General features: G+C 45.6%; 1 protein-coding gene across 1 annotated transcript in view; it reads left to right on the plus strand.

The window, feature by feature from the left end:
- Positions 1–19855, plus strand: part of LOC137534391 (zinc finger protein 665-like) — a 63908-nt gene that overhangs the window by 5081 nt on the left and 38972 nt on the right. Inside the window, exon 3 of the mRNA XM_068255881.1 lies at positions 4811–5654. Within this exon, the coding sequence (XP_068111982.1) occupies positions 4811–5654 (844 nt within the window). The remainder of the gene's footprint in view (positions 1–4810; positions 5655–19855) is intronic.

The following is a 19855-nucleotide window of genomic DNA, read 5'->3' on the forward strand; positions in this document are numbered from 1 at the left end:
ATTGTCACACGTAACTGTAGCTGTGGTTAACTTAATTGTGATTATTTCAAGCAATAGAAATCTACTGTGTGTGTGGTTTAATTGATCTCTGCCAGCCTGTAATAGGCTGATAATGGTCACTGTACATTACTGTACGCAGATTGGTCACAGTTGGGGTGGCTTAGTGTAACTGGCATGTAATCAGCTGATAATGGTCACTGTACATTACTGTACGCAGATTGGTCACAGTTGGGGCGGCTTAGTGTAATTGTTCTGTAATAAGCTGATAATGGTTACTGTACGCAGATTGGACACAGTAGGGGTGAGCAGAGCTGTGGAGTCAGTACAAAAATCAACCAACACCGACTCCAACTCCTCAGATTTGGAAAGCTCGGACTCCGGGTACCTAAAAATAGCTCCAACTCCTCAACTCATACTCGGACTTCACAGCCCTAGGGGTGAGTTAGTGTTACCTTCCTGTAATAAGCAGATAATGGTCACTGTACATTACTGTAAACAGACTGGTCATATAGTAGGGGGTCGCTAGGTACACATGCATGATTTCTGTTGCATTTAGCTCTCGATACCTCAAGCGAGAGCTTGGGCCGGAGTTCTGTACAGATGAGTTGGTTGCCTAGAGCAGCATTTCTCAACCGCTGTGCCGCGGCACACTAGTGTGCCGCGGTATGTTGCCTGGTGTGCCGTACAGGTCTGGCCTCTCGCCAGACCTGTTCCTACTGTAGGGCGCAGGAGGGGGGAAGCAGCGCTAGAAGGAGGGGCAGTGGAGGCAGCGGTGGAGAGGGGGGAAATATCCCCCCACCCTCCCTCACCTGGGACCCCTCCTTCTGCCTCTCTCCCCCTCCATTTAGCTGTGGCAAGTGCGGGCTCGGCGGCGGGGAGGCATGCGGAGAATTGCTCACCACTTCCGCGTTCCAAGCGCCGGCAGCGTCATGTCGTCAGATCTCCGCCTTCAATGCCGCCCACTGTGCTTCCTGATTAGCAGAAGCACAGTGGGCGGCATTGAAGGCGGAGATCTGTGACGACATGACGCTGCCGGCGCTTGGAACGTGGAAGTGGTGAGTAATTCTGCGCATGTCTCCTCGCCGCCGAGCCCGCACTTGCCACCGCTAAATGGAGGGGGAGAGAGGCAGAAGGAGGGGTCCCAGGTGAGGGAGGGGGGGGGATATTTCCCCCCTCCCCACCGCTGCCTCCACTGCCCCTCCTTCTAGCGCTGCTTCCTCCCTCCTGGGCATCTATACTGGGGGGAACTGTACTAGCTATACTGGGGGCAATTAAACTAGCTATACTGGGGGCAACTAAACTACCTACACTGGGGGCAACTAAACTAGCTATACTGGGGGCAACTATACTAGCTATACTGGGCACTATACTGGGGCACTACCTACCTATACTGGGCACTACCTACCTATACTGGGCACTATGCTAGCTATACTGGGCACTATGCTAGCTATACTGGGCACCATGCTAGCTATACTGGGCACTATACTAGCTATCTGGGCACTATACTAGCTATACTGGGGCACTACCTACCCATACTGGGCACTATACAGGGGCACTACCTATCCATACTGGGACTATACTAGCTATACTGGGGCACTATACTAGCTATACTGGGGCACTATACTGGGGTAACTATACTAACCATACTGGGGCAACTAAACTCCCTATACTGGGGCAACTATGCTAGCTATGCAGCCGCACCCCAGCCCCCCCCCCCCCCCCATAGCCTGCTGCGCACGGCACTGTCCACTAGGTCGCGCAAACGCCCGCGTGACACCCCCCCCCCCCCCCCGCCGTGTGTTCCCCGGGCCGGAAAAGGCTGGGAACCACTGGCCTAGAGGGTAGTGATGCGTTTGTTACTATGGAGGGAATATCATTATTAACACCTTACACTCACAAACTTTGATTATTAAAGGACGGTAATGCTATGTCACCCTTACTGTACACAGATTGTGACCAATCTGTAAACAGAAACGTACAGTGAACATTTCAGATTATTACAGGCCAGTAACACTTAGTTACCCCTACTATGACCAATCTGTGTACAGTAATGTACAGTGACCATTATCCACTTATTACAGGCCAGTAACACTAAGTCATCCTTACTAGTGATGGCTCAATTGATAATTTCTGACCTGTCCTATACCCTGCTGGATCGATTCCCTGCTCGATACCGGCGGGCAGGACAATGGGCAAAAATGAAAAGCTGTTGAGAAGTGTCCGCGGGGACGAGCGGGAATCGATCCGGGTGGCCGCGGGAACGCGCCGGCATCGAGTCGCTGGCTCGATTCTGGCACATAATCTAGCCGTGTATTCCCAGCATAACACACCCTACTGTGACTAATCTGTGTACAGTAATGTTCAGTGACCATTATCAGCTTATGAAGGAAAGACGTGCATGAGTAATTCCTGTTACTGGGCATGTGTGAACCATGAGTAATCAAATTCCACTTGTTTCATGTCTATTCGCTTCTGGTGTATGGGATTTATAACAGTTGGACCAACTGGGAACATGAAGGACAGGGAAAGCCAAGTAAAGCAGTAATATCTTTCACACAATTCTATGAACATCAATAATGAAATTAAAAAAAAAATTGGTCACATAAACATTACTCTAGCAAGAGGGAGAGGTATCCATAGTTTTGCAGGAGAGCCAGTAGTTGCTAGTCATGCCCTTTCCCCACTGATTTCCTGACCAATAGGAGCCGCAGCAGTTTGGTACTTCATTGGACAGAGAGATGGGAGATTTATATACAGCTACAAAAGTATTAGTGGCTGCTATAATTTTGTATATTGTAACCTCACAATATCTTCATTTGTACAATTATGGACAAGAGGTAAAAAACTACATTTACAAGGGGCATATGCGTGACCCAATACAATGATAAGAATTTGTAAGTAAAATCACATTGCTCTACAAACCTAACCCAGATTTATTGCTATAAATACATATACGGTACTGTAGGTCTGTTGTGCTTCACCAAGAGCTTGCTGGGTACAACAATGAGAGAGAGAAAGACAGGCACTAGGTGCGGGTAGAGAGGTCCTGGGTTTTACCGGATTATGTACTCCATAATGCAGCGTGCTGCTCAGAAACAGACAGTGATCATGTGAAGTGAAGAAAGCCGAGGCACTGTTGCAGTAGAAAAAGAGGTACCTTTAATCCACGGTATGCAGACACAGCGGGGTATACAGTGGGGGTGAGGGGATGCCTGACAGCTGTTTCGCTAAGAAAGCTTCTTCAGAAGCTTTCTTAGCGAAACAGCTGTCAGGCATCCCCTCACCCCCACTGTATTCCCCGCTGTGTCTGCATACCGTGGATTAAAGGTACCTCTTTTTCTACTGCAACAGTGCCTCGGCTTTCTTCACTTCACAAGATCTTGCTGGGTAGTCTGTAACTCTGGGTGTTTTAAGTCCTACCCCATAAAGCCACAATAATCCAGGCTATACATTGATGAGTACCACCCAGTCTGAAACAGTCTGTATGCATGCTGGATTAGTTTGGCTCTGTGATATTAACAAGCTGACACATCATCGCATTCTAGCGGTTTCGGGGTTGTATTTAGCTTACAGGGACAATAAAGGGATTAATTGCTAATTCAGCAGTGATGCATTGTGGGACACCTCAGAGCTCACTCAAACCTGATTAATCATAAATACCTGTTTTTAAAGAGACTCTGTTTAAAAAAAAAAAAAAGTCCCCTCGGGGGTACTTTCCTCGGGAGGGGGAAGCCTTATGGTCTCAATGAGGCTTCTCCTATCCATGTAGCTGCAGGCAATCCAGCGCTGGCTCCCTCGAATCCCCCGGCAATCCTCCCCCGACAAGCCTAACAAGGCTTGATATATTTACCTCTCTGCGATCCAGCGCAGGCGCAGTAGTGGTTCTACCTTCGGACTAGGCAGAAATAGCTGCGCCCGATCGTATCTGCTCTACTGCGCAGGCGCACAAGGACTCGCACCTGCGCAGTAGAGTGGATCGATCGGGTTCGGCTATTTCCGCCCAGCCCGAAGGAAGAACCGCTACTGCGCCTGCGCTGGATCGCAGAGAGGTAAATACAACGCCGCCCTTCGGGGGACCCGGGCAGGAGGAATGGAGGAGGACGGGGGAACCCTCGTTAGGATCCAGAGGCTTCCCCCTCCCGAGGTAAGAACCCCCCAGGGGACATTTTTCTTTATACAGGTTTTCTTTAAGAAGGCTTATTTCTGTTTTGCATAGCATTTTAGTGAGAGGGCTTTTTGGTCCTTTTTAGACCCTTACACACTCCTAGGAGTTCTGGTTCACCATGAGCTTGCTGGGCAATTTGTCACAAGAGAGAAACATTGCTTCCATTGTCTCATCAAGCTGTACAGTTGATTGTTTTTTAATGTATGCCCAATGCTTTAGGTGTAGGGAAGATTAATGAGATGCAAATAACTGACTTGTATGCAATGTATGTAATTCAAATAGCATTCAGCTAATCACATGTCAGGAAATGCATTAGAATTGGTCCCAAATTTCAAGTTTCATAATATTTGCATGTAAGGCAAAGATCTTGTCATGTTATTGACCGCCTATCATGTGCACAACCTTCTGCAGTTCTGTCAGGCTTGTAACTAGTGATGGTCAGTGACATGTCAATTACTCTGAGATGGTACAAATGATATGCTAATTAAATGCAATGTTATCCATCTGCTGCATTTGATCCATTTTCCAAGTTTGAATAAACGTTGCCTCAACATGGAATAGTTAACAGCTCATTAATCATCTTTATTAATAATTGTTCCTCTCCTCAGAGCTCTCTAACATAAATTCATGTTTCTCTATTTGCAGTACGGAGTCCTGGCTCCAGGAACCTCTCAGAGACTCATCTCTCTGTATCCACAGACTGTACAGCGGATGATGATGTCACTGGACAAGAGTCTCCTGCAGATATCCTGGTTACCCCAAATATTCCCCCAGACTTCCCTCACCTGTCTAACCCAGAGGGGCCTCCTACCCAGCAAAGCTCTCCCCCTGCTGGTGGGTCTTATTCCTGTCCCACTTGTGGGAAATGTTTTGCTTGGAAATCATCAATTGTCAGACACGAGAGAACTCACACTGGAGAGAAGCCCTATGCATGTACTGTGTGTGGGAAATGTTTTGGTCAGAAATCAATTCTTGTCTTACATGAGAGGACTCACACTGGTGAGAAGCCTTACACATGTTCTGAGTGTGGGAAATGTTTTGGTCTGAAATCACATCTTGTCAGACATGTGAGAGCTCACACTGGAGAGAAGCCCTATTCATGTGCTGAGTGTGGGAAATGTTTTGTACTAAAATCATACCTTACCATGCATGAAAGATCTCACACTGGAGAGAAGCCCTATTCATGTACTGAGTGTGGGAAATGTTTTGTACAAAAATCAGAACTATACAACCATTGGAGATCTCACACTGGTGAGAAGCCCCATTCATGTGCTGAGTGTGGGAAATGTTTTAGTTCGAAATCAAATCTTGTCACGCATGAGAGATCTCATACCGGTGTGAAGCCTTATGCATGTGTTGAGTGTGGGAAATCTTTTGGGTGTAAATCAGACCTTGTGAAACACAAGAGATCTCATACAGGTGAGAAGCCCTATTCATGTGCTAAGTGTGGGAAATGTTTTGCACAGAAATCGCAGGTTGTCAGACACGAGACCTCACACCGATAAGAAGCCTTATTCATGTGCTGAGTGTGAAAAATGTTTTTTATGGAAATCTAATTTACACACATGCGAGATATTATACTGGTGAAAAGTCGTATTCAATTACTGAGTGTGGGAAATGTTTTTTTTTTACGTAAATTAGACCTTGTCAGACCCAAAATCTCACACTGGTGAGAAGCCATAATCGTGCTGACTGTGGGAAATGTTTTGGTCATGAATCACTGCTCATGAGACGTGAATTAGGTGATGAATATTTATTATACTTAAAGAACAAGTGACACCCATGCTAACCTAGAAATAAAAATCACATATTTAAGTAGATAAATACTACTTCTACTTACATAACAGATGTATTGTGCTATCCACGTAATGATTCCTGTGAATTTTATAAAGGAAATGCAGAAAATCCTATTCTAGGTAGTGGCCATTTTGCCAAGCTAATGCTGACATCATATCCTCCATGACTCTTGTTTTCCCCCCTCTCTTCTCTTGCTCATTGTGTATTCATTAGCTGCCCTCCTCCCAGAGTCTTCAGACACTCCCACTGAGGTCTATACTAGGAACTGCACAGTCACCTCAGCATTGCTTGTAAACACAAGTAAACAAAGGTGTTTGAGATAAGCAGCTAGAAGGGAAATAAATGGAAGAGGAGGAATATATTATAGATAAAAAGAACCCCCAGCATGCAACTGAATGGCAATGGCTATTAAAGGGCCAGTGCTCCTAATGCATGTGATAACCCCAAACCATAACAGCAGAAATTTTTTTCAAAGCAGGATTAGAATCTTTATCACTTAATACACTCAGACCAGTTGCTGTTGAAATTTGATTTTTATGGTGACAATACCGTTTAAAGTGGAGCTGAAGATAAACTAAAAATAAAGAGTTTCACTTACCTGGGGCTTGCAGCCGTCCCCCACGAGGTTCTGTTCTCCCGCCGCTAGCTAGCTTTGTTACTTGACTTGTAAGTAGAGGGGGCTGCAAAGCGTATCCTTTTTACACGTTCCCATCTGCAATAGCGATATTGCGGACTGGAACGCAAAGAAGGATACGTGTGGCCAGAGCCGTGCAGGTGCAGTGGCCCGACCGCGAAGCCCGAAAGTAGCAGGCGGCAGGAGAACAGAGGATCATGGAGGACCGGCACAGGACAAAACGGCTGCAAGGGGCTGGCAGAAGCCCCAGGTAAGTTAAACTCTTTAGATTATCTTCAGTTCCACTTTAAGGGGGGGGAGGGGGGTTAAAGAGAACCAGAGACGAAGCACCTTCATGTATTTTACTACATTTATCAGTGGGAACATGACAGTAAACCCCTACCCTGCTTTTAGTTTCATCCTTCACTGCTCAGTCTGCCTGTTATCGGCTCTGATAAGAATCTCCGACTGAGCATTCAGTCTGGGTTTGACCCGGAATCATTATAGCTGAGTCAGTCTTTTCAAGCCTGCCCCCTCCTGGCTCCGCTTTCCTGCTTTGCATACTCAGAGCTCTGATGACTGGGAGGAGCTGCTCCTGCCAAGAAAGAAGCTCTGAAACAATAGACAAGTGTGGCTGCTGTAGTATTTCATCTGTGATCTGTGTGCAGTCGTCATCATCATTATCTGTGCAGTTTCATTCCGGGAGAGACTCTTCCTACAGGCAGCCACACAGCATACCAGAATAATGAAATTGAATGATAAAAAGGTTGCAGCAGCAGCCCTGCTTGTCTATAGTTTCATAGAGCCTAGACAGCACATACAGAACAGCTCAGGTGGAATGCATTGCGATATTACCTATCTAACATATCTACATAAAAAAGACAATACAACTCATTAATGGCAAATATATGGCCGTAGGCATTATTTATTTAGGATAAAATCAATTTTAACTTTATTTAAATATAACAAATGACATAGAATACTGAAACTGTAACTAAAATAACAATTATACCAGTCCATAGACAAAATTGTAGTCCATTTTATTTTCCATCAAAAGTTCAATAGCCGCCCATGTTGAAGGACAGCTTTCTCGCCACCAGCCAGGCTAACGACTGGCACCCCCACCCACGGCCATTTCAATCATGGATTGAAAATCCATGTTAAATATGTCTAAACAGATAGGGGTAAGGTGGACAAGATCAGACCTATACAGCCCCGGGATGCCACCTTCCAATTCTGTATGGCGATAGGCAAAACCGCGCACGTTTGGCATAAATTTAGACATATTCCAGTTCACCCGACGCCGAATCGACTCAAGATAACGCAAAGAGAAGGACCGATACCAAATTATGTCATCGCTTCATGAAGCTACATCAAGTCCTGCTGCATGACATTCAGCAGCTCAATTGTCGGGGTTTTGCCCAAATCATTGGCTCCCAAGTGCATGATCAATACATCTGGGACAGGCAATGAATCGAGCCAATTAGTAACCCGAGGGAGCAGATCATTCCACCTCATGCCCCGAGACCCACGCCACCAAATTTGAAATTGATCACTAGGCAGAACTAGATGTACTTGATAAAGTAAAATGTGTTAAAGCTTCCCCCCACACACACTCACATGTTGTAACTCGTGACCGCTGTAGAATTTTCTCATATGCCTGCCAATAGGATGTAACAGGAGCCAAGAGCTTCTTTCCCCTTCTTGCCCTCCTGTTTTGTGTATTTTTGCTAATATGCCCGTCAATAGGATGTAACAGGAGCCGAGAGCTTCTCCCCTCTTCTCTCACTCCTGTCATAAATTTCTCTAAAGTCTGAACACACTGTGTCCGCCGGGTCATTGGAGGTATGCGTTCTGCAGAGCAATTTGAACATGTTTTAGTACAGGCGATGCGCTGCAGAATGGGACACTTCTGCCCTCCTTTGCATTAGTTTGCTTTTGCATATCAACCAAAACACCCAATGACGGGGCAGACTCAGTGTGCGCACAGAAAGTACAGGGCAGGAGCGAGAGAAGGGAGATAGCTCTCCCTCCTCTTACATACTACAGTGTCCTCCCCAGAAATTATTTCTAGCTGGGTGGCATGAAAAAGTAGCCGGGTGGCATGAAAAAGTAGCCAGGTGGCATGAAATAGTAGCCGGTGGGGCAAAATGAGAGAATGCAGGGCCGATGCTTCTGTGCACAACTCTGCTGACAGCATAGGAGGAAGTGAGCTGAAAACAGCCGGGTGCTCACCAAAACCAGCCGCGTGGAGCACCCGGCTGTACTATTGCTGGGCATAATAGCAATTTCTGAAGCAGCCACCTGAATTAAAACTTGCACTGAGGAGGAGGTGGGCGGCATAATAGGAGCGAGCGGAGTTGTCTCTCGTTCCTCAAACCTAACTGTAAGTTGCGAGAGGGGGCGGAGCCAGGATATACACTGTGTCGCTCATATTTTGCATCAGCGGCATCCCCTATGAAGGTGGACTGTTCCTCTGTCCCAAAGCCGTCAATTAATTCAGGGTACACTGACGTACAGGTACATGGGATGTAAGAAGCACCCAAAACCTTCCGAAACGGAAAAATCGACAAACGAGACAAATCCGCATGAGCTAAAAAGGAAAAAGAAGCCTTACGCATCAGCATAAAATTGGATACCGGAAAAACTGAGCAAGCGCGCAAACCCCGAAGCTCATATAAGGAGAGCCACACCCCTTTTCCTAACCTATCGGTTTTAGATTTTTTGATCCTCAGATCCACCCTATTTCCTAAAACAACCACATCACCAGAACCCAAACCCGTATGAACTTTTTTAGAACGTGAAACTAGCTCTGAAACCCCAAGGACCCCGAAAAATGCCTAAAAACAAATGCCGCACGAAAAAGAGCAACTTCGAATTTGGAAAAATAAACTAATGGCAGAACCAGGAGTACCGTATATACTCGCATAGAAGCCGAATTTTTCAGCACAAAAAATGTGCTGAAAAGTCCACCCCTCGGCTTCTATGCGAGTCAGCTGCCTGTGCCTCCACTATGTCAGTCCTTCCCATGCCCGTAGCAGCGTTAGCACAGCAATAATCAGACTGATGTTCCCCGGAGCGTGCATTGCAGAGAGCAGGAATCCTTTTGATGTAACTTTTACTCTGTTTTTACTCAGCTCCCTCTCTCCCGACATGCTGAAGCTTCGAAATGTACAGTTGCTTCTTGTATTCTCAATGCTGCATCCTCAGTTATGTGCTATACATGTGTTTATGTGATAGGCAGCCACACGCTGTTATGCACGGATCTGTGTACTGCCGTGGCTGCAGCTCGATATCATGAAGCTCTGATAGTGAGCTGCAGCCACAGTATACAGATCCGGGCATAATCACAGCGTGTGGCCGCTTGTCACATAAACACATTTATCAGCACATAATGGCACAGCATTGCCACGGAGGATGCAGCATGAGAATACAAGAAGCAACTACATTTCCCGGCTTCAGCGTGTGGGGAGGGAGCAGAGTAAAGACACTGTAAGTTACAAGCAAATGCCGGGCTTCAAGAAACTACATCTCCCTACATGCTTTGCTGTCTTCAGCACATGCCCAGTAGATGGCAGCAGTCAGGAAGTAAGCTCTGAAGTGCACTGCACATGGAGATCAGACGTGCAGAGGAGATGGAAGCAAAATATTCATTTCAGACATGGACTGTGTCATAAGGAACAGTTATATTCCCTGCCTACAGCTTTGCAGATTCTGTAGGAAGTACTTTAGTGCCCTGGTGAGTCCAGCTTCACCTTACTGATTTGTCCTTTGTTTGTCTAGTGAGAATCATCATCTGCCATCATGGGGAAATGCACCCCAAAGCAACATTTGAGATTCTAGACTCCAGGGCGTGGAAGATTTGTCGTGGGAAATGTCCTGGTTGTCAGCAGGATTTGTGTCAAGAGGCTGGGAGCTAAGCAGATGTGCAATTAGCAGAGACATGGATGCACATATGGCTATGGGGAGGTCGGCTGCTTCATACTGGGGGCCTCTTTGGCTTTGGGGAGGTGGGGATGTCTCATACTGGGAGCACATCTGACTTTTTTTTACTGGGTATTGGGATGCCTCATATTGGGGGCACATCTGGTTATTAATCCTAAGGCTATACTGTAGGGGGGGGGGGGGGCTTATATGCGAGTCAATCACTTTTCCCTTGTTTATGGGGGCAAAGTGGGTACCTCGGCTTATATGCGAGTCGGCTTATATGCGAGTATATACGGTAAATAAGTGCTTTGAGTCCGACAGGAGAAAAGCGCTATATAAATGTTCATATTATTATCAGATTATTATTATAAATCTTTCAATAAATAGAAAGAAATAGGACCACAAGCATCACTACTAACGATTGTTGAACCCAACCCTTTCAAAAATTGCTTCACTATAAATTGTTCTACTAAATTAACAGCCCCTTGTAACTGTCTAAAAAAGGTAATGCCGGCCAATTGTTTCTTGACATGGGTGACCGACTTCCCTTCTGATATAAGATTACATATGAAAATTAACAAAGGCTCCACCTCTCCCCCTAACAGGGACAAACCCCAAGATTTTAACAAAGAGGACCACTGACACCATGCGGCTGAATACTCAGCCCATGTTTTACTGGACACTGATTTCTGTACTGTGGTGTTGAATAAATTCCAATGAGATGCCATAAATGAGCCAGGCACAGAACTCCCATGTCCTCTGCCTCTGGCACCAACTCCTTGAACACATTGAAACGCTGTCGAGACAAAGCGTCAGCTAAGTGATTCACCTTACATGGAAGGTAAGCAGCCTTCAACCAGATATTGTACTTCAAGAACATTAAAACAATCTGACGCAAGATTTTTCAAAACTTCCAAAGATTTTGACGTTAGACAGTTTATTGCATAAACTACGCCTTATCTGATGGTAACAGTATCCTCCTATCCTTAAAGAACTGACCCCACAGCACCAGTGCTACCAAAAGAGGAAATAATTCCAGAAGAACTATATTTTTCGTAAAACCGCGCTGAGACCACAATTCTGGCCACACCTCAGCACTACATCTGCCTTGCCAATACACACCATAACCAACTGATCCTGCTGCGTCGGTAAAAAACTCCATTTGGTCATCACGCACAAACTCACTTTGCCACATATTTTTACCATTAAATTGTGAAAGTAATTCAAACCACACCATCGGGTCTTCTTTAATTTCCCTCGTAAGTCTAACATGCCAATGCTGATGTTTGATACCAGCAATAGTCAATGCTAAGCTTCTAGAAAAAACACCGCCCATAGGGATGTTGCGCCCGCATAGGCCCAATAAAGATTTAATTTCTTTCACCAGAGCTTTTTCTTTATGCAGCAACACATCCACTGAATCCTTTAATTTAATCACTTTGTCTACGGGCAGCCGACATTCCATCCGACTAGTATCGATTGTAATGCCTAAAAATATCATTTCCATGCATGGGGAAACCGACTTCTCAGCAGCTAACGGCATCCCAAATTCAGACATAAACTCATGCAAATTTGCAAATAACTGAAAAGCTGTATACGAGTCAGGTTCACTAATGAATAAAAAAATCGTCCAAATAATGAAGTACTTTGCCAATGGGGGACACCTGAGTCAATGACCACTCCAAAAAAGTAGCAAAGATTTCAAAATAACGACAAGACAAAGCGCACCCCAATGGCAAGCACATATCATAAAAATAACAGTTCTGGAAATGAAAACCCAAACAGTTAAATGCTCCTGGCCATATGGGCAAAAGGCTGATTTTATATCAGCTTTAGCTAGTAAACCGGTCTGACCAAATGAAGCAATTACCGATACAGCCCTGTCAAAAGTCAATTAATATACTGAAGCTAAATCCTCATCAATTTAATTGTTTAAAGAATCACCTTTAGGAAATGAGAGATGATGAATAAGACGGTATTCGCTTGGTTCCTTTTTAGGAACTTGTAACGATTGGTGTCAGCACACAGAGAGAATCTGATTATTGGTGATCTGCAGTATCACCAACAATACAGATATATACCCGATTATTGATGATCTGCAGAATCACCAATAATACAAGTATGACCAACCTCTGGACACCTGATAAAGTGTAAGTGTTTTGGTGCAACAGTAGGCTGTCTCCCGTGGGGCGGGAGACGCAGATAACAATGAGCATGGACCACCTGAGGAGCAACCTGCAAGCCAGTGATTCCCTGCAAGACTGGGAATCAGACTATACTGCAGGACTCCTAAGGGATAGAGCCCCTGACTGGACTGCAGAGAGGCCTCTCTGAGGAACAGGAGGTCTCTGCAGCTACCTGACACTTGGCGGGGTAGTGTCACAGGTAGTACAGACAGACTGAACACTCAAGGTATGAGTGACAGCCAGAAGGGTCGGCCAGGCCAGGTCGGCAACACACGAGCAGATAAGGTACAGAGACAGAAGGCTGATTCGGGAACCAGGTACAGGCAGGGTTTGGCAACAGGCAGATATGCATAGGTACCGAATCAGAAAGCAGTAGAGAGGTCGAGAGAGCAATTGGTCATAACAGATAAAGCAGAGGCCTAGTCTAGAGTGTGAAGTCCATGGTCTCAACACCCAGGAACTGTGTATCACTGAAAAGAGAAAGGACTGGCCCTGTAAAAACCGCACCACACATATGTAGTAGAAAAATACAAAAATGCCTTTATTTGTACCATACAGTCAATAAAACCATAAAAACAAGAGCACATAAAGAATAAACTACCCTCAATGAACAATATATGGATCAATGACACACATGCATATGCGTGACTGTACAGCAGAACACACCGGATGGCTGCAAGTGAGGAGGTGAAAAAAGGCTAGAACAAAACAGTGGGACACCCTGTAGAAACAGGGTGAAAGGATAGAAATGAGGAGGGGATGGCAATCTTGGTCCCCTGTTAGTGGTTCAAACAGTGAACAGAGTGCCCGCAGAGTAGCAACCCCAGGCAGCGTGTGTAAACGGGTGATGAAAACACTAGCCAGTAGACAGTGAGAAACGAATGTGCAGCGGCAAAGCCGGGCTGCCTGGGTGCAGAAGAAAGGGTGTACAGGGCTGAAAGCCCAATGAGGCAGAAATCTGAGTGATGTGGGAGCCAGAAAAGGGAGAAGCTTACCGGTGGTGCTGGACAGGAGGGAGTGCGTGACAGGAGCCGTCGCGATTCGCCGCAAAGAGCGGCTTCTTCTGGGCATAATGACGCGTAGGGTTAAATAGTCGCATGCAATGACGCACATACGCATCAAATGACGGCGGCCGGGGCGGAGTCAGAGGTAAATGAAAAGTGTGTGGCCACACACGGGGATCCGTCTCCACGTACGCATTGACGTGGAAGGCTGTCCCCACCTCGAGAACACCCCTAACAGCCGCAGCCATTATGGAATAGGGAAAGAACGGGCACTAGAATTAAAATACCAGTATGACACATACAAAATATCTAAAAATTACTAAATATGCAAATCTCTAGTTATGGCTACCTAGGAAGGGACGATTGTCAGGCTCGAACATAAAATATACATGAGTATAATACAAAATTGGGTAAGTTGTGGGTGGAAATGGCCAGAGAATATATAAGCATCTGTACATATAAACAGGTGAGTGTTCTACTGCCACTCAATGGGCGAAACTGGTATTGCAGACCAGACAAAACAAACTTGATAGGAATAGAACTGCAATACGGGAATAAAGGACATACAATGCAAAGGGTATTTGTCAGTCCATGAGACAAGAAACAAATCAACCCCAGAAAACAATCCTCCGCAAGGGCTAGGGAGTTGGTAATGTGGCGGTGAAGTCAACCTTCAGAGTAATTCCATTCGGCAAGAGGACACACACAGAGACAGAGGACCTCCAGGCTTGAAATGCAGACCTCCAGATCTAAAAAGAATAGATTGTATTATAAGTAAAAGCTCCAAAAAAGGTTCAAAAGACCAAGTTGACCACATAGTCATGCATAAAAGAACGACCAGCAGCCAGCGGAGACCAAATAATTGAACAGTCTAGTGAATGGAGAAATCCATGGTCAACTCACCAAAAACCATGGGGACAGTGACAAAACATCATAGCGGGCAAATTCTACCAAACATCTAAATAGACGAAAATGTGCCACTCCAGTGTGTAACTAAGACAATACGCCAAACAAGAACTGGTCACAGGGTACCAACGGTCAGACTCACCAACGACCGCCAGGGACCCCATTGAAATAACATAGACCAAGCCCCATTGTGGACCAAGCAATACATGTTGTGCAGCTTGTGCCAGGACATGCTAATCCCCCAAAAAACACAAATACAAAGGGAGTGATGGATCTACAGGAGTGTGATATATTCGTACGGCAAAGGAGGAAAGACAATACACACAACATGGGTGGATAGGGAGAGTGAAGCTGCACCCTACTCACAAAGGTGAAGCTGTACAGAAAGAGAGGGCACCTACTCACAGGGTGTCTCTCAAAAAGAGGGACGGAGACAGCTCAAGTGACACTTAGCAAACTCAGGGCAAGGGAACTGCCAAATGACAAAAATCAATGCAAAAAACCGAGAAATGAAAATTCCTCGTTTAAACCTACCGGTGCCAAGGTGCCCAGGTCAAAAATCCAGCGAGTCTCCTGTCTCAAGAGTAATTGCGTGATGTCACCACCCCTAGAAGTAAGATACACCCTGGATAAGCCACATACCCTCCAGCCTCGAGTACTACCCCCATGTATATTAAGGGCATGCTCTGCCACCGGAGTCAATAGCTTACCGTCAGCACGATCCCGACTAGCCAGACGTATAGTGGACATATGTTTTTGAATTCGGCTCTTCAACATGTTTTTTGTTTGACCCACATATCGCTTATTGCACGGGCACCATAAAAGGTATATCACCCCCTCAGTCTGGCAATTAATGTAGTCCTTGAGTTTGTATGTTTTGTTCGTCTTGTCACTGTGAACCTCTCTTGTGGGTAACATCATTTCACAAACGTTGCATCTTCCGCACGGGAAACTTCCACACACCACTGGCTTTCTCTTATGTCGACGTTGGAAATGGCTTTGGCAAAGTTGGTCCTTTAAATTAGTGGCTCTCTTCGCTGTAATTGATGGTCTCGCTGGAAGGTACCTGTTTAAAATAGAATCAGTTTGCAGGATGGACCAATGCTTAGAGATTATATCTTTCAGGGTATTCCAACTACTGTTGTAGGGTGTGCAGAACCTTACCAAGTCACTCTGTTTGTTTCGTGTGGAGTATAATAATCTCTCCCTGTTGGTATTATTGGCCCTATGGTATGCTTGTTCGATCACACGTTTTGGATATCCCCGATTTCTGAATCTATCCTTCAATAGTACTGCTTGTGCCTGGAAGTCCACCTCATTGGAGCAATTCCTCCTGAGTCTCAGGAACTGACCCACCGGAATGTTGTTTTTCAAGTTTTTAGTATGAAATGACTCATAGTGTAACAGACTATTCACCGCCGTCTCCTTCCGGTATAATGTGGTTTCAATCTGCCCCATGTCTGAAAAAGAAAGATGCAGATCAAGGAAGTCCAAGGACTCCAACGACATTTGAGAGGTAAGTACAATATTTAGATCATTTTTTCCCAGTGTCTCAATGAACTTGAGGGCTAAAGACTCAGAACCATCCCAAAGGATCAATATGTCATCAATAAATCGATGCCAACCCAATATGTGGGCATGGAATTGCTCGAAACCAGGCCCCCAAACCACCTCTCGCTCCCACCAGCCCAAAAATAAATTGGCCACTGATGGGGCACATTTGGCTCCCATGGAAATGCCATGTACTTGTAGGAAAAACCTACCGTCAAACGTGAAGTAGTTGTGTTTTAACACGTAATCCAGAAGTGTCAGGAGGAAGTCATTGAATTCAGACCTGGAGATCGTAGTTGAGGCCAAGAAGTATCAAACTGCTTCCACCGCATGATGGTGTCCTATATTGGTGTATAAGGATTCAACGTCCAATGAGATCATAATGGTACCTGGAGGGATATGCACATGATTGAGTTTGGTGATTAGATCTAAAGAGTCTCTCACATAGGAGTCAAGAGTACATACATGTTCCTGCAAAAAGAAGTCAATGAATGAGCAACTCTTTTCAATTAAGCTCCCAATGCCTGAGACTATGGGTCTTCCTGGTGGCTGATCCTTGTTTTTATGGACTTTGGGTAGTAAATAAAACGTAGGTGTTATCGGTTTACTAATTGTCAAAAAAGCATGTTCCCTTTGTGAGATGACTCCAGCCAGAGCCGGGACAAGGTCCTCCAGCACCCAAGGCTGAGACACCAAAGTGCGCCCCTCCATCCCTGCCACCCCAGCCGTCACTCACTGATTGCTATTAGACTAAGAGGCGCCACAGGGACCACAACCTCCCCAACACCTTAATATCTAGTTATCTGGCTTGCAGTGACTGCCATATATCCCCTTTTCTTATTTCTTTCTGCTTCAAACACAATTAGGAATGACAGCTGAATGAATTCGGCGCCCCCTCCTACACTGCGCCCTGAGGCTGGAGCCTCTCCAGCCTATGCCTCGGCCCGGCCCTGACTCCAGCTGACCTCCCTTGATCAAGTAGAGCATCTAACTTGAACTTGAACACCCCGCCCGGATTGGAAGTTAAAGTTCTATAATATTTTGTATTGCCTAGTTGTCTATTAGCCTCCTTAATGTAGCTATCCACTGGCCACAAAACCACGTTACCTCCCTTATCAGCTTCCCGGATAATAACATCATCAGCATGGTGGCGTAGTGGTTAGCGCTCTCGCCTTGCAGCGCTGGGTCCCCGGTTCGAATCCCAGCCAGGGCACTATCTGCAAAGAGTTTGTATGTTCTCTCCGTGTCTGCGTGGGTTTCCTCCGGGCACTCTGGTTTCCTCCCACATTCCAAAAACATACGAATAAGTTAATTGGCTCCCCCTAAAAAATTGGCCCTAGACTACGGTACTTACACTACATAATATAGACATATGGCAATGGTAGGGATTAGATTGTGAGCTCCTTTGAGGGACAGTTAGTGACAAGATATATATATGTATATATATATATATATATATATATATATATATATATATATATACACTGTACAGCGCTGCGTAATATGTCGGCGCTATATAAATACTAAATAATAATAATAATCACGATTGGATAACTGGTTAATGGCCAATCGTTCTTCCTTGGTAAGGTTATTCCCACAATTTCCAGTGTCTCTCAATTTTTCAATATCCTTTGACACCAAGTCGAAAAAGACCTTAATTACCGGATAAGCAGACATGTTGGGAAGAAAAGAGGATCGAGGCCGAAACTTACCCTTACGACGGGTGTCCATTGATTCAGATTCATTTTCATTCTCGTTTTCGCCAAGTAATTCCATCAGGTCTTGGAACACCTGTCTATCAACAGCATCAGGCAGATTGACCAAATCCCTCATTTGTGGAGTAGTTGAATCATTGTGATACATCCTTTTCAAAGTAAGTCTCCGACAGAAAAGGTACAGATCCTTAATAGTCTCAAAAATATCGATTTTTCTGGTGGGTGAAAAGGTTAAACCCCTAGCCAAAACTTTTTCTTCTATGGGAGTCAGTTCAATGGAGGTTAAATTGATAATCTGCAGGGCATCTACAGTGCTGTTGTTTCGTAATTCACTTCGTAACGTTTTCTCTTCGGATCCCTGGCGCCCCCTAAGTCTCTTCCTTTGGTAAGCCCGGCCCCCCCTCCCCCTCCTCCGAGACCCTCCACCTCGCTGTCCGTTTCTAAAAAATCGGTGCTGGATTCTGAGGCAGAGGTATACACCCAGGAACTGGTCTAAAGTATAACACAGCAATGACACAGTATTCCTAAGCTTGGGTGTGAGGTCCTTGGTCACAACACCCTGGAACTGGTCTAAAGTAGAACACAGCAATGACACAGTATTCCTAAGCTTGGGTGTAAGGTCCTTGGTCACAACACCCTGGAACTGGTCTAAAGTATAACACAGCAATGACACAGTATTCCTAAGCTTGGGTGTGAGGTCCTTGGTCACAACACCCTGGAACTGGTCTAAAGTATAACACAGCAATGACACAGTATCCCTAAGCTTGGGTGTGAGGTTCTTGGTCACAACACCCTGGACCTGGAACTGGTCTAAAGTATAACACAGCAATGACACAGTATTTCTAAGCTTGGGTGTGAGGTCCTTGGTCACTACACCCTGGAACTGGTCTAAAGTATAACACAGCAATGACACAGTGTCCCTAAGCTTGGGTGTGAGGTCCTTGGTCACAACACCTTGGAACTGGTCTAAAGTATAACACAGTAATGACACAAGCGTAATCTGGCTAAGTGTGAATTCCCAGGTCCACTTGGTTCTAACACACTGTGGGATCTGACTATGGTCTGAGTGCTCACACGTATGTATTCGCAACGGCAGACAACCTGAGACTGACCAGCGAGATCTTGTATATAGTGCAGCGCTCCTCATCGCCACCCAGCGCTACTCAGCCAATGACAGTCTGCGCTGGGATCAGCTGACCAACCTGATCAGCTGATCCCTCTCCTCCTGGCATAAAGGTCCTGCCTCCCAGCGCGCGGTCTGAACACGGAGACAGCCGCCGCCAGAGCGCGCGGCGGCACCTCCGCAATCCTTTACAGAACTACTCCCAAAGGTGATAGTCTGAAGTTCGAAAATGGGGTGGGGGGGATAAAAAGGGGCCCGCAATCCTACCCGCTTCTAATTCCTTGACAAGTTTCGCATAAACGATCTCAGGAAGTTCATCGGCTGATTCCAGGTTGTTCACCCATTACCTGTAAATGGGGGTACATAAAAACCAACCGAAAAACCATAAAACAAAAAATCACAAATCATTTGGTTTTGAAGCCGGTCAAGGTACGGTAGCATTTTTGCTAGGTTCACCGGCATCCGAGCTCCGAAAAAAAAACGATTCCTTTGAAGAACCTTGCACTGTTGAAGCCAGGGCTGTGGAGTCGGTCCAAAAATCCACCGACTCCGACTTCTCAGTTTAGGATTCCACCGACTCCGACTCCTCGACTCCGACTCCTCTAATTTGCATATTACAATTTTGTTGATTAAAAGTATGTAACATGAAATTCGTCTCTTAACTGCCAACGCTTAGGAATTTTACAAGACAACTGAAGTGAGAAGGATATGTAGACTACTATATTTATTCCCTTTAGACTAAAACTAGTCCTTGGTAAGAGTACTTGTAAAAGGTACAAACCGGAACAAAGAACATCTATCAGGCCCTAGGCAATGTAACTGGGTGCATGTAAGAGTGATGTGTAGGTACTCTGCAGGGGAATGAGGA

This window comes from Hyperolius riggenbachi, chromosome 10, assembly GCF_040937935.1.
Source record: "Hyperolius riggenbachi isolate aHypRig1 chromosome 10, aHypRig1.pri, whole genome shotgun sequence".
NCBI lineage: Eukaryota > Metazoa > Chordata > Amphibia > Anura > Hyperoliidae > Hyperolius > Hyperolius riggenbachi.